We start from the raw sequence: 17690 nt of genomic DNA on the forward strand, positions 1-17690 counted from the left end.
CTGTGCACAGGATACTCATAAGCCCTCATGTGCCCAGGCCCCCAACCGTACCCCCTCAACTGGCTGTAGTTTCCCCACGTCCCCTCTTCCTATGAATCTCAGAAACATCCCCGACTGACAAAGCGATTTTCCAAACAACAGAATAGCTTTCTCTAATGCTGCCTGGTCTTTCTGGAGGCTTATATTCTACTGCCCCAGCATGGGCCACTAGCTTAGGCCAGTCCCCTCTAGAAGAAAGTGTCCACCCAGATTTCCCAATCTTCACTTTTCAGTCATGATCATCTATTCTTCACCCTTGGTGTGCAGTGTTTCTGGAACTGCTATTTTACCTCCTCAAGTTCACGGTCATCAATGATGGCGCCCAGGGGCGATCCCTAGCCAGGAATATTTCCCAGCATCTCTAGAAATGCTGCCCTGCCTGATACCCCAGGGAACCCATAGCCCAGAGCAGGGGCCATCCCAGTGGGAGAGTAGCCAGTGGGGAAAAGCAGAGGCCTGCTCCTGGGAGGCTGCCCAGTCTCCAGGGTGGAAGCAGGTCCCCGCCCGCTCCAGGCCCCACCTGCTCATTCACCTTCTTGTTTTTTGGTAGGTGACTTTTCTGGGTCCTTTTCATCTGGTTTGCTCTTTTCTGGTGACTTTGGCTTCACAGTTGGCTTCTTCTCACTTAAGGCAGTCCTGCTGTAGACCAAAGCACTGGAATTAGACTAATGCACGTTCACACCTCCTCCCGACAGGAAATACACAGTCTAGTGCAGGCATTCATTCTTGCCCCCTCCTCCAACTGAGGGCTTAGACAGGACTGGGTTCAAGACCACCTTTGTTCAGAGTGAGAAAAGTTTACTGAGCAGATTACAAGAACAAATTCCTGCCTTAAATTGTGACAAATCTTGTAGAGACTCTTTTCAAACACTCTACATATTTTAGAGCTACATTGTTCAATAAGGCAGTCACTAGCCAGATGTAGCTACCTAAGGTTAAATTAATTAAAATGAAATACAATCAGAAATTCAGTTCCTGTTCACCCTTGCCACAATGCACAGACATAGACACAGCACTGATTTCCACCAGCACAGAAAGTACTACAGGACAGTGCTGAGTGAAGAACGCCATTTCTACCCAATGAATTAATTTTTAAAATCCTTTGTTTTTCTGGTTAAACAATTCCTCTAGAGACTCTTACTGGGTAATACTTTGCTATCAAGGTTTCAACTCTGAGTACTTGAGAGTCATAGAAAATGGCCCGAGCCATTTTCTAAAGAATATTTTATAAAATTTATATACATATCCATATGTGGAATGTTATGTAGCTATTTTTTAAAGGAATGGGGAATTCTTTTTGTACTAATCTGAAATAATCACCAAAATTAGTATTAAATAAAAATGGCAAGGTGTAGACATGGTATATGGTACCCAGCACTGGGCATATGAGTAGAATTGCTTGTGTATTTACAGAAAGGGTTCTTCTCAAAGGCTGGAGAAGCAACCTTGCAGGCTCAGGGAGGGAACTTCAAGGCTTAAGAATGGTTGAGTGGCTTTTCACTGCATATGCTTTCACATTTTCTACCATTTTAGTCATTCAAAACTTAAGAAAATAATACATAGGCATAAATCAAAGGTCATGGTACTTAAAAGTAGTTGTTATGCATGGGGCAATTTAATTTTTTCCAATAGGCCCTACGCATTTTTTTTTTTTTTTTTGAGGCAGAGTCTCATTCCATCACCCAGGCTGGACTGGAGAGCAGCGGTATGATCATGACTCATTGCAGCCTTGACCTCTGGGGCTCAAGCCATCCTCCTGCTTCAGCTTCTTGAGTAGCTGGGACCACAGGTGCACGCCACCACAGTCGGCAATTTTTTTTTATATTGTTTTGTAGGGCTGGCCATGTTGCCCAGGTTAGTCTTGAACTCCTAGGCTTAAGGCGTTAGGCATTTTCTAATCTTCCTACAATAACTATGCATTATTTGTGTGGCAAAAACAAGTAGGATTTTAAAAAAATTCTGTACATTTTAGATGTTGTCTTCATTTATATGGGTTGGCTTTCTAGCCTGCATGGTCAGGATTTGACCACACCTGTGGATAAAATGAAACTCTGATGCTCAGCTGATGGAGCTAAGGACTGAGAAAGGCACTCAGCAGAAGAGGCCCAGACACCCATCAGGCGCAGTGGCTCCCACCTGTAACCTCGGCATTTTGGGAGGCCAATGCAGGCCCATCGCTTGAGCCCAGGAGTTCAAGACCAACCTGGCCAACATGGTGAAACCCCATCTGACACAATATAAATGAAAAAAAAAAAAAAAGAAACCTCACCGGTACAGAAAAATTTTTAAAAATTACCCAGGTGAAGGGTCATGTGCCTGTAGTCCCAGCTACTCAGGAGGCGGGCTGAGGGGGGAGGATTGCTTGAGCCTGGGAGGTTAAGCTGAGGTGAGCTATGATTGGGCCACTGCACTCCAGCCTGGGTGACAAACTATGATAAAAAAAGCCCGAAACCAGGCTCTTCCAGAGGAGCTGCCGCCCCCCAGGCTCCTGCTTGGAGGCTGCCTCCACATCTGCCCACAGCCAGGCTGCCTGGGCTCCTTGGGGCACGTACCTGACGCTGTTGAGCACAGCCTTGTCCTTGGCAGGCGGTTTGGTGATGGGCCGCTTGGTGCTCACCACCTTTACGGGGTGCTGCTCCTTCCCGGCCTTGCTGTACTTGCTCTTGTCAAACTTGGGCTTTGGCACGCCGTACTTCCTCAGGATCTGTGGAGCACAGAGGCAGGGAGGAGGCTCTCAGGTTCACCTTGCGGAGCACCTGAGGCCTGGCCTGGGCACGGTTGGGATGGGCAGCTACCTGGGTGAGCTGATCCTCCAGCACCTTTTTTGGAGGCCGGACATTGGTGAAGAAGAGGTGGAGGAGGTTGCCTGGGGTCTGGGAGTTGATCTGCTCTTTGCTAAGATAAATGTCAGAGACTCTGATGGGCTTCGCTGGTGTCAGGCTCAGCGTCTGCTCTGAATGGGCACAGCTCTTAAATATTTCCGTCAGAACCTCTCTGGCCCCCGGCACCAGCTTCTCCCCTGTTGGACGGAGAGGGGGCAAAACAATTCTGCTGTGAACATGCATCGGGATAAGCCCTGCAAGCATTCTGTTTCTAAACACTGAAAGGGGCAGTGGATGGACACTAGTGGAATGGTGAGCTGCCCACCAAAGCCTGGCTCCCTCTCTGGGCACACTACCAGCACATGCCCAGCCTTTCTTGCCATCAGGGGCGGCCCTGCAACCATGGTCACTGTGGGATGTGAGCTACCCAGGGGCCAGGCTGCTCTCCTCTGTACTTGGCCCCTGCCTGGCTGCTCAGGGAGGACAGGCCCCTCCCTGAGGGTGGGTGTACCTCAGTGTTCACCCCAACTCTGACATCTGCAGGGAATTGACTTCCACTGGACTTGAGCCATTGTCCTCTTGGGGCTATTTATCATAGCAGTTTAGCCTAGAATAATCCCAGAGAATAGATAGCCAGCAAGTATTTTTAGTGGGAATTACAGTGATTGTGTTCTTAGGAAATGTGCTTCAAAATTGGTATGACAAGCTGGTGAAAGTTTTCTGAGATACAAGAAAACTGTCCAGGAGCACCAGAAAAAAATATTTTTTTGTCCCCAAACAAGCACTCCAGAAGCTGCTCTTGCCTTTCCTAAGGGCCAATCATGAACCCATCTGCATGGTCTCAGGAATTACTCCCTTCTCTTGGCAGCCTAGGCCCCTCATTCCCTCTGGCCACTCCTTCTCTTGGGGAGTCTGGCCGAGGTCAGGCCCAGCTGTGGAAACTCCAGCACATCTGGGCTGAAGGTGGGACAGGCAGGTGTGTGGAAGAGAGGGGCTGAGCCCTCAGCTGACACAGTTAAAAACCCTCACATGAAGCCAGGTTCAGTAGCTCACACCTGTAATCCCAGCACTTTGGGAGGCTGAAGCAGGTGGCTTACTTGAGGTCAGGAGTTCAAGTCCAGCCTGGCCAACATAGTGAAAACCCCTCTCTACAAAAAAATACAAAAATTTGCCAAGCATGGTGGTGTGCGACTGTAGTCCCAGCTACTCAGGAGGCTGATGTAGGAGAACTTGAACCCAGGAGGTGGAGGTTGCAGTGAGCTGAGATAGTGCCACTGTACTCTAGCCTGGGAGACTGGACTCTGAGCAAGACTCTGTCTAAGAAATAAATAAATAAAATAAAATAAAATAAATATTAAAAAACCCTTCATGATGAGCAAAATATTTACAGTGCTGTGCTGACCCATTTCGGAGCCTGAGGAAGAGAAAAGATTAGTAATGCTGATCCTATCTTTATTTAAAATGTTAACACTGCTGATCATGAATACTTTACATTAATTATGACTTTAAAAAAAACTGCACTAGAATATTATTTATCTTACTGACTGAGTTTTTTGGAGCTCCATTAAATTGCATACCTAAGACCTCATTTACCTCACCCTGATTCCATCTCTGAGGGAACATTTCCAGATTTCATGATTGGGTAATTTTTTTTTTTTTAAGACAGGATATTGCTCTGTTACCCAAGTTGGAGTGCAGTGGCGTGATCACAGCTCACCACAGCCTCCGATTCCTGGGCTCAGGTGATCTTCCCACCTTAGCCTCCTGAGTAGCTAGGACTACAGGCACGTGCCACCATGCCCGGCTTATTTTAATTTTTGTAGCGACAAAGTCTCTCTATGCTGCCCAGTCTGGTCTCAAATTCCTCAGCTCAAGCAATCCTTTTGCCTTGGCCTCCCAAAGTGCTGGAATTACAGGCATGAGCCACTGTACCTAGCCTGGGGCAATACTTTTAAACAACAAAACCTCTACTCAGTATTACATTTTTGGGCTTGGTGCAATGGTTCATACCTGTAATTCCAGCACTTTGGGAGCCCGAGGTGGGCAGATCACTTGAGGTCAGTAGTTTGAGACCAGCCTGGCCAACGTAATGAAATCCCACTTCTACGAAAAATACAAAAATTAGCTGGGTATGGTGGCATGCACCTGTAATCCCAGCTATAGGGGATGCTGAGGCTGGATAATTGCTTGAACCTGGGAGATGGAGGTTGCAATGAGCTGAGATCGCACCACTGCGCTCCTGCCTGGATGACAGAGAGAGACTGTCCCCACCCCCCAAAACAATTACATTTTTCTACTTCATAAACACAGAACAACATACCAACTCTATGATAAAATTTCAAACATTAAAGAATTAGATTAAGGCCCGTGTGGTGGCTCACGCCTGTAGTCCCAAAACTTTGGGAGGCCAAGGCTGGAGGACTGCTTGAGCCTAGGAGTTTGAGACCAGCCTGGGCAACATAGGAAGACCCTCTCTGTATGAATAATAAATAAAACTTTTTTATAAAAGGAAAACATTTTAAAAAGAAAAAAGGAATAAAAGCAGAAAAGAAAAGAGGAATTAAAAACAATTACTGAGGAAACAGACAGTCTGCTCCACAAAAGAGCCACCAAAATGGCAAAAGCTAGCAAATGGGACTTTGGAGAGAAAAGGGCTGAAACTGTTTCTTCCCCAAGAGTCAGTTTTATAAGGGAGAGGCATGAGCTGTTCTTAAGCATATGACCAAATAAACCAGCAATATTCATTCTAGCTGCATAGGACAGAACCAGATAAATACACTTGCACTTGAACCAGGGGAAGCCTGGCTACACAAAAAGGAAAAAATGACTTGAATACAAGCCCACATTCAAGCCTGTTGCAGGTGGCGCAAAGCCACCCCTGGTAGCCTCTCCAGCTGGAATGCAGCAGGCAGGGGCTGCCCCCATGGCCTTCAGTGTCCTGACAGCTGGGAGAGGGTAGGAACATTCTTTTCATATCATACAAAGATGCATACAATCAACTCCCACTGGCCAACAATGGAGTCTCTTATCCCGTCTCCCCAGCACTCTCTGAATCATTTTCAAAATCTGCAACCCAGGAGTAGCTGCCAAGATCCTCTTTAATGCAAGATGTTAAAAATAGGGGACACTGGCCTTTTGGCCGGAACCACCATCTTCCAGTAATTGGCCAAAATGACGAACACAAAGGGAAAGAGGAGAGGCACTCGATACATGTTCTCTAGGCCTTTTAGAAAACATGGAGTTGTTCCTTTGGCCACGTATATGCGAATCTATAAGAAAGGCGATGTTGTGGACATCAAGGGCATGGGTACTGTTCAAAAAGGAATGCCCCACAAATGTTATCATGGCAAAACTGGAAGAGTCTACAATGTTACCCAGCGTGCTGTTGGCATTGTTGTAAACAAACAAGTTAAGGACAAGATTCTTGCCAAGACAATTAATGTGCATATTGAGCACATCGAGCACTCTAAGAGCCGAGATAGCTTCCTAAAACGTGTGAAGGAAAATGGTCAGAAAAAGAAAGAAGCCAAAGAGAAAGGTACCTGGGTTCAGCTGAAGCGCCAGCCTGCTCCACCCAGAGAAGTGCACCGTGTGAGAACCAATGGGAAGGAGCCCGAGCTGCCAGAACCTATTCCCTATGAATTCATGGCATGATAGGTGGGGAAAAAAATAAAAGACCTCTGGACTGTTAAAAAAAAAAAGCGGGGGGGGGGGACACTGGGGAGGGAAGGAATTTTAATACAATTTCTTTTCTGTAAGCCTGAAATTGCTCCACAAAAAGTCTACAGATAAAAAAAAAATCCAGAACCCACCTTTAATTGACTTATCATTGAAATAATCTTCTAACCCTGGACTCCCCTGAGTATCAAAGAGACTCTGATTTACTACAGACACGGTTAGAATCTCTTCCGTTGACATTTCCATCAATTCATCTTCACCATCCAAACTTGACAAACCAATCAAATCATTATTGTTAAATAAACTTGCTCGAATTTTTTCAACTTTGGCTCGGGATCTTATCTGTGTGAATAGAGAACAGGGTCAGGATTTGAGTAGCATGACCAGTCATTCAGTATGATTGAACTTCTCCCTCCCACCTTTTCCTGGCAACTGTCTATTGGTCTGGAGAGATGCAAGAGCTGCCCGACTTGGGTGAGCTGGACCTCCTGGGGAACTTTCTCCCACAGGCCAACAACAGCGACTTTTAGCAAACAACTCAACCTGAAATGTCTGCCGCTAAACCCCGCCCAGGTCTGTGGCTTTACTCTGATTCCCAGGGAGTAAAAATCCATGCCTGGCTCTAAGGAAGTCCCCACAAAGGAGGATGATGGATTCAAAGAAGTGATTCTAGGAAAGAAACCAACTGCTTGATCCCTGAACCCTCCTTGCAGAACCTGCTGGGAGAGTAACGCATGCCAGTTCCCTATGTGTACTATTATACAACAGTACAGAAAGGCTTTGATGCAGGATTTCTAAACTGCGAGACCTAGGAAACACCTGGAAAGTGGAAGTATGACTTGCCAGCACTTAGGTCATCTGAAACTCAGAATGGCAGGAGTCTATTCTCACAGTGCTCAGTGAACATCCCTTCTGCCAATGGCAGCACCCAAAAGAACTGAAGGCCACTCAAGATGATATGATGGGGCTGAGTCAGAATGCACTGATGGCATTCACCCACCTACCATGGAAGGCCAGGCCCTGAGCCCTCTGCCTCCTTTACTTTGTGACATGGAACTTGGTATCACTCTCAGAGATGTCATCCTAAGCAGACTCACTGGTTCATTCTAAGGGTTGCCCCAGGGAGCCTCCAAGTGCTCCACCATTATCTACTAGAAAATAACTTCGGAAGGTTTAAAGAGGCTTGGGGGATTGAAATCAGTCATGATTTAGTGGTTGTGCATGCCTGAGAGCTGTTACCTCCACAACTGCAAAGCCTTTGATGGGGCGTGCCACAAGGGGCTGGTTGTCCAGGGAAGTGACTGTGTACATGGAGCCCATGTCTGACACCGAGGCCGTCTCTGCATTGTCCAAGGGCTCACCCAGGCTGCCCAGGCTGCCCAGGCTGCCAGTGCTGCACAGGGAAATATCTAGGCTCTCCTGGCTGGACACCACGTGGGGCTCCAATAGGCCTGGAGGAATGGGCAGCTCGAGGCCGGCGGGCAGCGGATCCGCAGAGAGGTCACTGATGGTCTGCGAGATGCCCTGGGAGCTGCAGATGGAGGCCTGGCTGGTGGAGGCAGAGGCGCTGATGCTCATGGCGGGAGTCAGGCTGCTGGATGTGCTGACCTCCATGCTGTCTGTGCTGGGGAAGGCCAACGTCTTCTCAGGCTCAGCTTTCCCTTCCCCGCCCTCGGCCTTGTCTTTCGGCTTCTTGGGGTCTTCTTCCTGCAGTGGGATGTAGATCTCATCTTTGAAGACCCCGCCATGGGCGTTGCAGGCCTTGCGGATGGCACCTCTGACCACACCCTCATCCAGGTGGGTGGGGATCCCGGAGATCACCAGCAAGCGGCTGTGGGCGGTGGGGCCCACCAGGGCCTGGCAGGCATCAGCAATGGCATCACTCGTCACGCCCAGCCCCTGTGGGTCCTTCCTGGTGAGGTGGCGGAGGATGATGAGCAGGGTGAGTGCACGGTGGAACCACAGCATGTCCTCGGGCTTGCTGCCTCCGATGCTGAGCACAGTGGGGTCCGAGTCCACCGTGCGGGAGGACTGCCGCTTGCCCGACGAGGAGGCCTTTTCCCGCTTCATCTTGACTTTCTTCCTCTTGGAGAGGAGGCTGGGACTTTGTGGGGTCTGTCCTGGGGAGGACGAGGAGGAGGAGGATGAGTCGCTGAGATTTGGGGCAGTTGCTGAGGTCACCCCGCTGGCTGTGACACTCATGTTAGTAGGCAGGGTCACTTCAGCCACTGCCAGGCACCCTTCCATAAGTGCATGAAAATATGTAGAGAATCTGCCCTGATCACCAGCCACTGCCCCTCCAGAGCCCCCACAAGCGCTGCCTGAGACCCAGTTCTGCGTCTCCTCATCGTATAGCTTGTGGAGCTCTGACTGCAAGGCCATCAGCATAGCCAGGCAGGGGTTCAGCTGGAGGGCGATGGAAGAGGACAGGCCAGCAGGATGCCGCCTCTGCTCCAGGGCATGCACTGTGCGCAGGAGCTCCGCCAGGAGATGGAAAACAAGCTCCTTCACGCAGGCTGCCATGTCTGTGGTCCACAGGAAGTTTCCTAAGGCAAATGAAAATAACAGCAATTACTATGCAGCACTCCCTATGTTCTAGGCACTGTTCTGAGCCTGGATTCAACCCCCATAACAACCCTGTGAACAGTGACTATGCAATTCAGTTCCTTCTTACAGTTGGAGAAACAGAGGCTCGGAGATGGAGGCCTGGCTGGAGGTCACACAGCTACCAGACAGAGAGCTGGGATTCGGAGCTGGCAGGTGGCTCCAGAGGTGACAGCACACTGAAATGGTACTCCTTTTAAACTCCTCTTTTAGTCCATTTTTGCCAATACGAAAGTCTTACTTTGAGGCTGGCATATTCTTTTTTCTTTTTTTTGAAACAAGATCTTGATCTGTCACCCAGGCTGGAGTGCAGTGGTACAATCACAGCTCACTGCAGTCTCAACCTCCTATGCTCAAGCGATACCTCAGCCTCCTGAATAGCTGGGATTACAGGTGTGTGAGACCATGCCCAGCTGATTTTTGTATTATATTTTTCTTTCATAGAGATAGTTTTCATGATTCGCCACGTTATCCAGGCTGGTCTAGAACTCCTGGGCTCAAGTGATCCTCCCACCTCAGCCTCTCAAAGTACGGGGTTTGTAGGTGTGACCCACTGTGCCTGGCCATGAGGCTGGCATATTCTTTTTGTTTTTTTGATAAAATTTTTTTCTTTAATAATTTTTAAAGCTGCTTTGTTTTTTTGTTTCTTGAGACGGAGTCTGTCTCTATCGCCCAGGCTGGAGTGCAGTGGGGCAATCTTGGCTCAGTGCAACCTCTGCCTCCCAGTTAAAACCTGAAGTAATTCTTGTGCTTCAGACTCCAGAGTAACTTGGATTATAGGCGTGTGCCACGACACCCAGTTAATTTTTGTATTTTTAGCAGAGATGGGTTTCATAATGTTGGCCAGGCTGGTTTTGAACTTCTGGCCTTAAGTGGTCCACGTGCCTCAGCTTCCCAAAGTGCTGGGATTACAGGCCTGAGCCACTGCACCTGGCCAAGGCTGGCATATTCTTTTTTTTTTGAAGATAGAGTTTCACTCGTTGCCCAGGCTTGAGTGCAGTGGCACGATCTTGGCTCACCATAACCTCTGCCTCCCAGGTTCAAGCGATTCTCCTGCCCCAACTTCCCAAGTAGCTGGGATTATAGGCATGTACTACCACGCCTGACTAATTTTCTATTTTTAGTAGAGATGGGATTTCTCCATGTTGGTCAGGGTGGTCTTGAACTCCTGACCTCAGGTGATCCACCCACCTTGGCCTCCCAAAGTGCTGGGATTACAGGCATGAGGCAACAGCACCCTGCCAGCTGGCATATTCTTTTTTTTTTTGGGGGGTGGGGACACAGCCAAAGCTGGCATATTCCTAACAAAGAGTGGGCCAGAGTCCCAGTGCCTTTGACAGTGAACAGCATTCAGCTAGATTTTTGTGACAGCAACTATTTTCTTTGAATATATGTATGTATGAATGGATGGATAGCTGGATTGATAAATTGATTGAGACAGGGTCTCATTGTGTTGCCTTGGCTGGTCTCGAACTCCTGGCCTCAAGCCATCCTTCTACCTCAGCCTCCCAAAGTGCTGGGATTACAGGCGTGGGACACCAGGCCTGGCCTGTATTTCTTTTTACTGATGCCTTTTAATTATGCCAAGGGATACTAATTTTGTATTTAGAGAAGTGATGTAAAGGCTTCTTTTATTTATTTATTTATTTTTTATTTTTTATTGGATTATAGGTTTTGGGGTACATGAGCAGAGCATGCAAGACAGTTGCGTAGGTACACATATGGCAGTGTGCTTTGCTTTTCTTCTCCCCTGTAAAGGCTTCTTTAAAACTAAATTTAAATTTTAAAAAAGGAGGCGTTGATTGCAATAGAAACTGTTAAATAAATGCTGCTGGGTGCAGTGGCTCAATCACGCCTGTAATCCCAGCACTATGGGAGGCCAAGGCAGGTGGGTCACCTGAGGTCAGGAGATTGAGACCAGCCTGGTTAACATGGTGAAACCCTGCTTCTACTAAATAGAAAAAAAATTAGCCAAGTGTGGTGGCAGACGCCTGTAATCCCAGCTACTTGGGAGGTTGGGGCAGGAGAATTACTTGAACCCGGAGACAGAGGTTGCAGTGAGTCGAGATCGAGCTACTACACTCCAGCCTGGGTGACAGAGCGAGACTCCATTTCGAAAAAATAAAATAAGTAAATAAATGCTGATAGGCACAATTTGTGGATGTGGCAACAATCATATAATGGTGGCATGATAATGACTAAAGTTTGGGAAACACCGTCTAGAACCACAAGATGGACCACACATTTGTGCCAAGGTCTCCTTTGTACCAGATGCATATCTCACATTCACATATTCATGTGACCTGGATCTCAGTAGAAAGAGAGAAAGCTCATGTATGTCAGACCTGATTAGGGATCATGAACATTTAAAGCCTGCATCCCACAGAGCCAGCTGAGCCCTCATCCTGCAAGAAAGCCTGCAGTTCACTACATCCATATGGCTATCGTACGGGATAAAAGATCACTGGCCAGGGGAATCCCAAGGGCCTGCTGAAGCTGACTTACTAAGTCCAGCACCTATCAACGAGGGGACCAAGCTTCCTGTTCTCTCAGGACTGACACTGCCTGCGAAATCTGGTTGGAAATAAGTTTGTGACTGTCCTGGAACATGGGCTCTCATAGAACCTTCACAGAGGACAGATGTCCATGCTCCTCTCTCTGCTGGGGCACAGTGAAGGGTCTCAGATGCCAGAACTATTCATGTCACCTCGGTTGTCTTTGCTTTACCATTTAACATTCATGTAAGATGACCTTGGAGAGAATTCTTAACCAAAATTGCACATGGCAGCCTATGAGCTAAAACTCATTCCCAGACAGTGTTCCCTGCTTACGTTCCTCTTATCCACTCCCTGGGTATTTTTTATTTTTTGCAGAGATGGGGTCTGGCTATGTTGCTCCATATCCTGAACTCAAGCAATCATCTTGCCTCAGCTTCTCGAAGTGCTGGATTACAGGTGTGAGCCACTGTGCTTGGCCCTCCTAGGGTATATTAAAGAATTTGACTTGGTTGCCAACACTTAAAAATTGGGAAATTTACATCAACATTTGGATTCCTGGATTTTCTTGAAATAAGAAATTACAGTTCTGCAGGAGCAGGGCCACGTTCTCCTATAGTAGCAGGTGACAGGGCATGTGTCCCTGGTGCCTCCAGCTCACCAAAGTCCCTCCCCCTCCCCCGCCAACTTTCCTCTTTATTTCCCTCATTTAGCTGATCTGTTTGAACCCTGAAGGCATCTGAGTGTGCAATGTTTTCTTCCCTGCAACATTATGAAAAAGTCCAAAAATATAGAAAACCTGATGAAATTATACAGCAAATACCTGTGTACTTGTCACCTAGATTACACCATAAGCATGTTGCTATATTTACTCTACCACACATCTATCCACCCCTCTATTCATCCACAAACCCATCTTAGTTTTTTATTATTTCAAAGTAAGTTGTGGACATCAGTATGCTTCATCCCTGAACACTTAAGCAGGCATATCATTGATTAAAGTTTAATATTTATTTAGAATTTGTTGAGGTAAATTTGCATATGGTAAAATGCACAATTTTATGTTTATCATTCCATGAGTTCTGCAACCTTTCTGACCCTTTGAGGAACTATGCAGTTATAACCTTTGATTTTGCAACGTTGTTTACTTCCACAGCACCCTTCACACCTAAAGTTATAATAATGACCTATACTTCTGTTTTAAAGTAAAGTGGATAAAATTAATCTTATTTTTGTGGTTAGTTGCCACTCCTCAAAATAATGAAAATATCTGCCAAATCATGGATTTGGGAGTATAGGCTGTACCTTAAGATCCATTCCCCAAGCCCACTTCAAATGACAGCAATCTGAAGGAGGCTACAGTTGCCTGGGCTACCTGAGGCCACTCCCTATGCCACCTGGCAAGCTTACTGAGATACCATGCCAGCTGCACCCCAACCCTAGATTCCAATCCCCAGGGAAGGCAGCCTCACCTAATAGTTCCACCACCTGCAGGAGGACAGATGTCGGAATGGTGTCAGGCTCATCTTCGGATTTCCCTTCACTGTCCTCTGATTTCCAGGAAAGCAGCTGCTCTGCGAAGGCCATAGCCAGTGGGAATTCCAGGGGCAGGGAATGTAACACCAGGACCGCTCCAGGAGGTGGAGACACCCCTGCAAGAAACACCCAGGAAGAAAGCAGGTGATTGGCAGCAGCTGATCCAAATAATACCCACAAAAGGACCTGCTGGGTGTGTAGGTAGAAACAGGGCTAGAGAGCCCACCCACTCATCTGCTCCAGGAGGAGGACACATAACTCCTGACACCCTGGACAGTGGGCTGCAGGGACACGAGGTGATGGAAGCCATCCTTCCAGGGAGTCCACTTACTAAGGTGGATTTGGCAGTGGGATGAAGGGCATGATGGGAACAGAGGAAGACACACACTTGTCATTCAGTTAGATACCAACCAAAATGGGGACAGTAAGTCATACTTTAAAAGATGCCTCACTGGGATATTCCCAGCTTGGCAAAAAAAAAAATCAGTCCTTTAGTATGGCTGCAATATCACTAAGACCATTATGCTTATACAGTGGACCAGCAAGGGGCCCCCAAGACTTAAGACTACTGGCACCTCGGATTTGATTCTCTTTTATCACCTTTTGTCACTGCCGTGAACTACGTGTGACCTAAACTGTCTACAGTGAAAGGAAGACGGTCCCAAGGCTTGATCCCCCTCTCATCCAGCCCTGTACCCCAAACCCCTCTATAAAAACCAGTTGAACAGAGGCTTTGGACAAGTCAGGAGCAAACCATGTTAGCTTGTGTACTTTGGGGTGAATGTTTACATGGTGATAATAGTGGAATGACAGAGATCCTGTTTTAAATGTAAAGTTTGAAAAGTAGCGAGTATAGGCAAGATACTATGAAAAACAAACTGAAAAAAAAGGCTATAAAGTTGTTTAGCAATGATCAGATCACTTAAGAAATGTCCTTTCATTTTATTCCCTAAGATGCAGTGTCTCAAGGACCGGGGCTGCAGAGAAGCCCAGGCCCATCACTTTGGCTAAAAGTTCATGTGTTTTCTGTCTCTGCCAAACACGTGTCAGTCTTTTCCTGTCAAGCATGCTGAGGAGGAGCAGTGGAGGCCTGTGATGAGGATTTCCTTTCCTTTCTGTGTTGACTCAGACACAGAGCCAGCAGGCCTTGGTGCATACAAAGGACAGGCAGTGACAGCTTCAAGGCATGCAGAGCCAGAGCCCTCATCTAACTCTAAAACCTTGGAGGCTTCAAAAAATGCCCAGGAGATGAGAGCAATCGAGCTCCCAGTTAGATGAGGAGCAGACGCTCACAGGGAACCATGTTGAGAATTGGGTTAATGAGAATTCAAGGAACGGCAACTGGTATTATAACAGCCTGAGCCTGCTGTAAGGATATGATTGCCCTGGTTATATCATTTTAAACAGGCATATCTCAGCACACACTTGTGGAAAGAAAGGAAAGCACTGTAGTCTGGACAGCAGCTGCCAGGCCTTCCCTAAGCAGGAAAGACAAGTCTTTTAATTTACTGCCTCTAAAAGAAGCAGCAGTTTCTTTTAGAAGAAGTCTCAAGAAGTCCTATTCTTTATCAATAGGAATTAGAACATGCAAGGTACAAAATTCATTGTAGCTTCAAAAAGAAGGCAAGCAGAGAATGACTCTAGCTGTTCTCATCACCACGAGCTCCTGGAGACTCACCCAATTTGATGTGGACTCTGTCTGTGGAAAGAACCACAGAGGGGTACTGGTCGGCGGTGGGGGGAGGTGCGAGCCCAGTGTTGGCCGGGGACGCATCCCGTGGGTAACAGGCGGCCTCGATGAGGTTCAGCTGGCCATTTCGCTTCACTTTGTGGCCAAGGCCATATACGAGCACCCGTGCCCATGGTGCCTTGTATAAAGAGGAGCTGAGAAGGAGGGATGGGTGTTAATACAGGGTCCAGGCACACACACGGGGACAGGCAGCACTGGCTTCTCACCAGGGGATGTTAGATGAGAACTGGGCCCAAGTCATTTCCACCATACTTTAGAAGTTCATTCTTTATAGACTAATTCCCCACACACAGAAATACGGAAAGAACTGTAGGTCATTTGCATTAAAGAATCAAAGTGATTTGAATTGTTTTCCTTGGGAAGTTTAACCAGAATTCATTTAGTTTTCCTCTCCCCATCACCATCTTCTTAAGAACAGACAACTTACTCTTTGCGGAATCCAGATTGACTTTCTTTACAAGACACAACAACAAAAGCTGCCCCGGGAAAATTCACGTCCATGTTGACTTTGGACTCGGAAATTGGGAACTCTTCAGAGGGGAACTGCTCTGGTGCTGTCTGCAAAGAGACACTGAATAAGGAGAGCCATGGGCTAAACACAGGGACAGTATCTCATCTTCTCATCTCACAAGGCCCAGGAAATCAGCCAAACAACTAACTAGTCCTCTGGAAGGAAGCAAGCTACAGTTGAGATAAAGCAGAAGACTTTCTACGAAAAGGAAATCGAGAGAAATGGGGATCTGGAGGGGAAAGGAGAGTCATTTTCAGCAAGCCAGTGAGACTCCCAGTTAAAAACGGTAACCACAGTGAAGGGACATTAGCTTTAGACTTCTACCTGCAGGAAAGAGCAGATCTGTTTTGTCAGCTCTAAAAGGCTCTCCTCGCCCTGGTGCAGGGTCCGGGTGATGGCCACATTGAGCCACTCTCTCACTGTCTGGGAGTTGCCCTGGTAAAAGAGGTCCGTGGCGGAGCAGTTCTGGGAATGGATGCAATGCTGCAGAGACTGTGCCAGGAGGATTGAGCTGGAGCTAATGGTGCCATCTGGGGACAGAAAGGAAATAGAAGTTGACAAGAATCAAAGCAGCCAGTAGCTGTGAGTCTAAGTAACAGACAATGAACAACCCATTCAGATACTCCACATGGGAGTGTTATCCCGGATACGATATCCTGGATAACAGAAGCCAGCAACCAGATCCTCTGCACCAGGATGGCAGAGGGGGACCCAGGAGATCAATGGGCTTCAGACTTCTGCTTTCTTTTCAGCTATGAAACTGCTTCCTAAAATAAAACCTCACACAGAGGCCCCGATCTATGAAATAGATCAAATGGGGCTGCTTGGGTCCAGTGGTTCTCAGAGCCTGACCTGTGTGACCACCCTGGCGCCTGCAGGGTACCACAGGGCAGAGCCTGTAGAGAAGTTTGTTAGATCATCGTGGCAAAGCTTCTGCCACCACACTTGATGCTTTCCAGGTATCTAAGTTCTTGGGGTGGGCTGTGGACCCCAGGTACTCAAATGGGCCAGTAGAGATGTAGTGCACATATGCCCTGGCTGGGTCAGACCCCACAGCTGTGAGTTGGAGGGCAGCTACCCAGGATGCTGACTGAACTTGGAACGTGATCTGCAGTGAGCTTTGAGGGGTGCCCCTGCTGGCCTCACCTCTTGTTCCCATCTGAGTTGCTGGGAGATCAAGGGGGCAGGCTGGAGGCTGAGATGCCAGAAGAAGACAGAAAGGGCCCCTCAGTCCTGGACTGGGCTTATCACCTGGCATTCACTGGGGAGCAGACATAGCTCTCATGCCAAGGGGCACACAGGCTGGCTTTGGGAAACAGCTCCACCAGAACTCATGATGAACCAAATAGGTCTGCTTTGGAAGACACTGATGACAGGAACATTCGCTTTCTAATGTCAAATAGAATGTCTGTGGCAACAATACAGTGACCTGGTTTCATAAATAATAGTTAATTTTCCTTGGTCCACAATTATCTTGGGAAGCTCGATGAATGCTTAACAGAGTAATGACTCAAGTGAGTAATCCATTACATTTATCTAAGAGTGAAAAAGCCCTGCCAGGAGAATCCCAGTTCCTGGATGCAATTTCTCACGTGAGCCTATGCGCACCATGAGGCACTTCTTGTCCTCACGTGGGGAATGATTACACTATGTATAGCGCCTGCCTGGTGCTGAGTTCCAGAGTGACAGCAGCAAAGCTGAGTTTTACCTGGGAGGGGAGGTGCAAGGAGCTGACTGGACAGCAGCTGCAGGTGCTCCAGTGTAATGTCCCGGATGGCAGGAATGTGGAAGAGGCGGGTGAACAAGTGAGGCAGCTTGGGGGCGAAGATATTGAGTAGGGCCATGCGGCAGTACAGCCTGGCCAGCGCAGCCTCGCAGCGCAGCAGCTCCCTGCAAAGGAAAAGGTAGGTGAGATGCTCAAATCCCTGATGCTCCGGCCCCCACATCGCAGGTTCTGAAGGGAAAGGATCCCGTGTCATGCTTCTCTTCCAGCCCAATGTTGCAAATTCCAAGGGAGTCACTTGAATTTTAAACAAAAGTCACATTTAGTTATATTGTTGTTTGGTTTTTCCCAGCTCAAAAAAGCACTGTAGGGAAAAAAGTAAAAATACATGTCCACACAAAAACTTGTTCATGTATGTTCATCGTAACATTATTCACAATAGCCCAATAGTGGAGAGAACTCAAGTGTCCATTAACTCAATGGTAAGTCTATATAATGGAGTATTATTCAGCCATCAAACAGATGAAAGATT

General features: G+C 47.5%; 1 protein-coding gene and 1 pseudogene across 22 annotated transcripts in view; one reads left to right on the forward strand and one right to left on the reverse strand.

Annotated features, from left to right (window-relative positions):
• HECTD4 (HECT domain E3 ubiquitin protein ligase 4) overlaps positions 1 to 17690 on the reverse strand; it is a 224153-nt gene that overhangs the window by 16765 nt on the left and 189698 nt on the right. For 10 of the 21 annotated variants that reach the window (XR_013522116.1, XM_078337353.1, XM_054238907.2 and 7 more), the window contains 11 exons: positions 17144 to 17325; positions 15760 to 15965; positions 15352 to 15482; positions 14853 to 15058; positions 13111 to 13290; positions 7779 to 9085; positions 6674 to 6881; positions 4872 to 4964; positions 2835 to 3058; positions 2592 to 2743; positions 572 to 678 (listed from right to left, as the gene is read on the reverse strand). Coding sequence is in view for 18 of the 21 variants with exons in the window: in XM_078337353.1 (XP_078193479.1) it covers positions 572 to 678; positions 2592 to 2743; positions 2835 to 3058; positions 4872 to 4964; positions 6674 to 6881; positions 7779 to 9085; positions 13111 to 13290; positions 14853 to 15058; positions 15352 to 15482; positions 15760 to 15965; positions 17144 to 17325 (2996 nt within the window). In the remaining 3 variants the exon portion in view is untranslated. The remainder of the gene's footprint in view (positions 1 to 571; positions 679 to 2591; positions 2744 to 2834; positions 3059 to 4871; positions 4965 to 6673; positions 6882 to 7778; positions 9086 to 13110; positions 13291 to 14852; positions 15059 to 15351; positions 15483 to 15759; positions 15966 to 17143; positions 17326 to 17690) is intronic. The other 11 variants (XR_013522118.1, XM_078337356.1, XM_078337355.1 and 8 more) reach the window with 3 other exon arrangements.
• On the forward strand, positions 6027 to 6538 carry LOC108593226 (large ribosomal subunit protein eL21 pseudogene; annotated as a pseudogene). The gene has a single exon (XR_013522120.1). The product of XR_013522120.1 is annotated as a large ribosomal subunit protein eL21 pseudogene (transcript).

Source organism: Callithrix jacchus, chromosome 9 (assembly GCF_049354715.1).
Source record: "Callithrix jacchus isolate 240 chromosome 9, calJac240_pri, whole genome shotgun sequence".
Taxonomy (NCBI): Eukaryota; Metazoa; Chordata; class Mammalia; order Primates; family Cebidae; genus Callithrix; species Callithrix jacchus.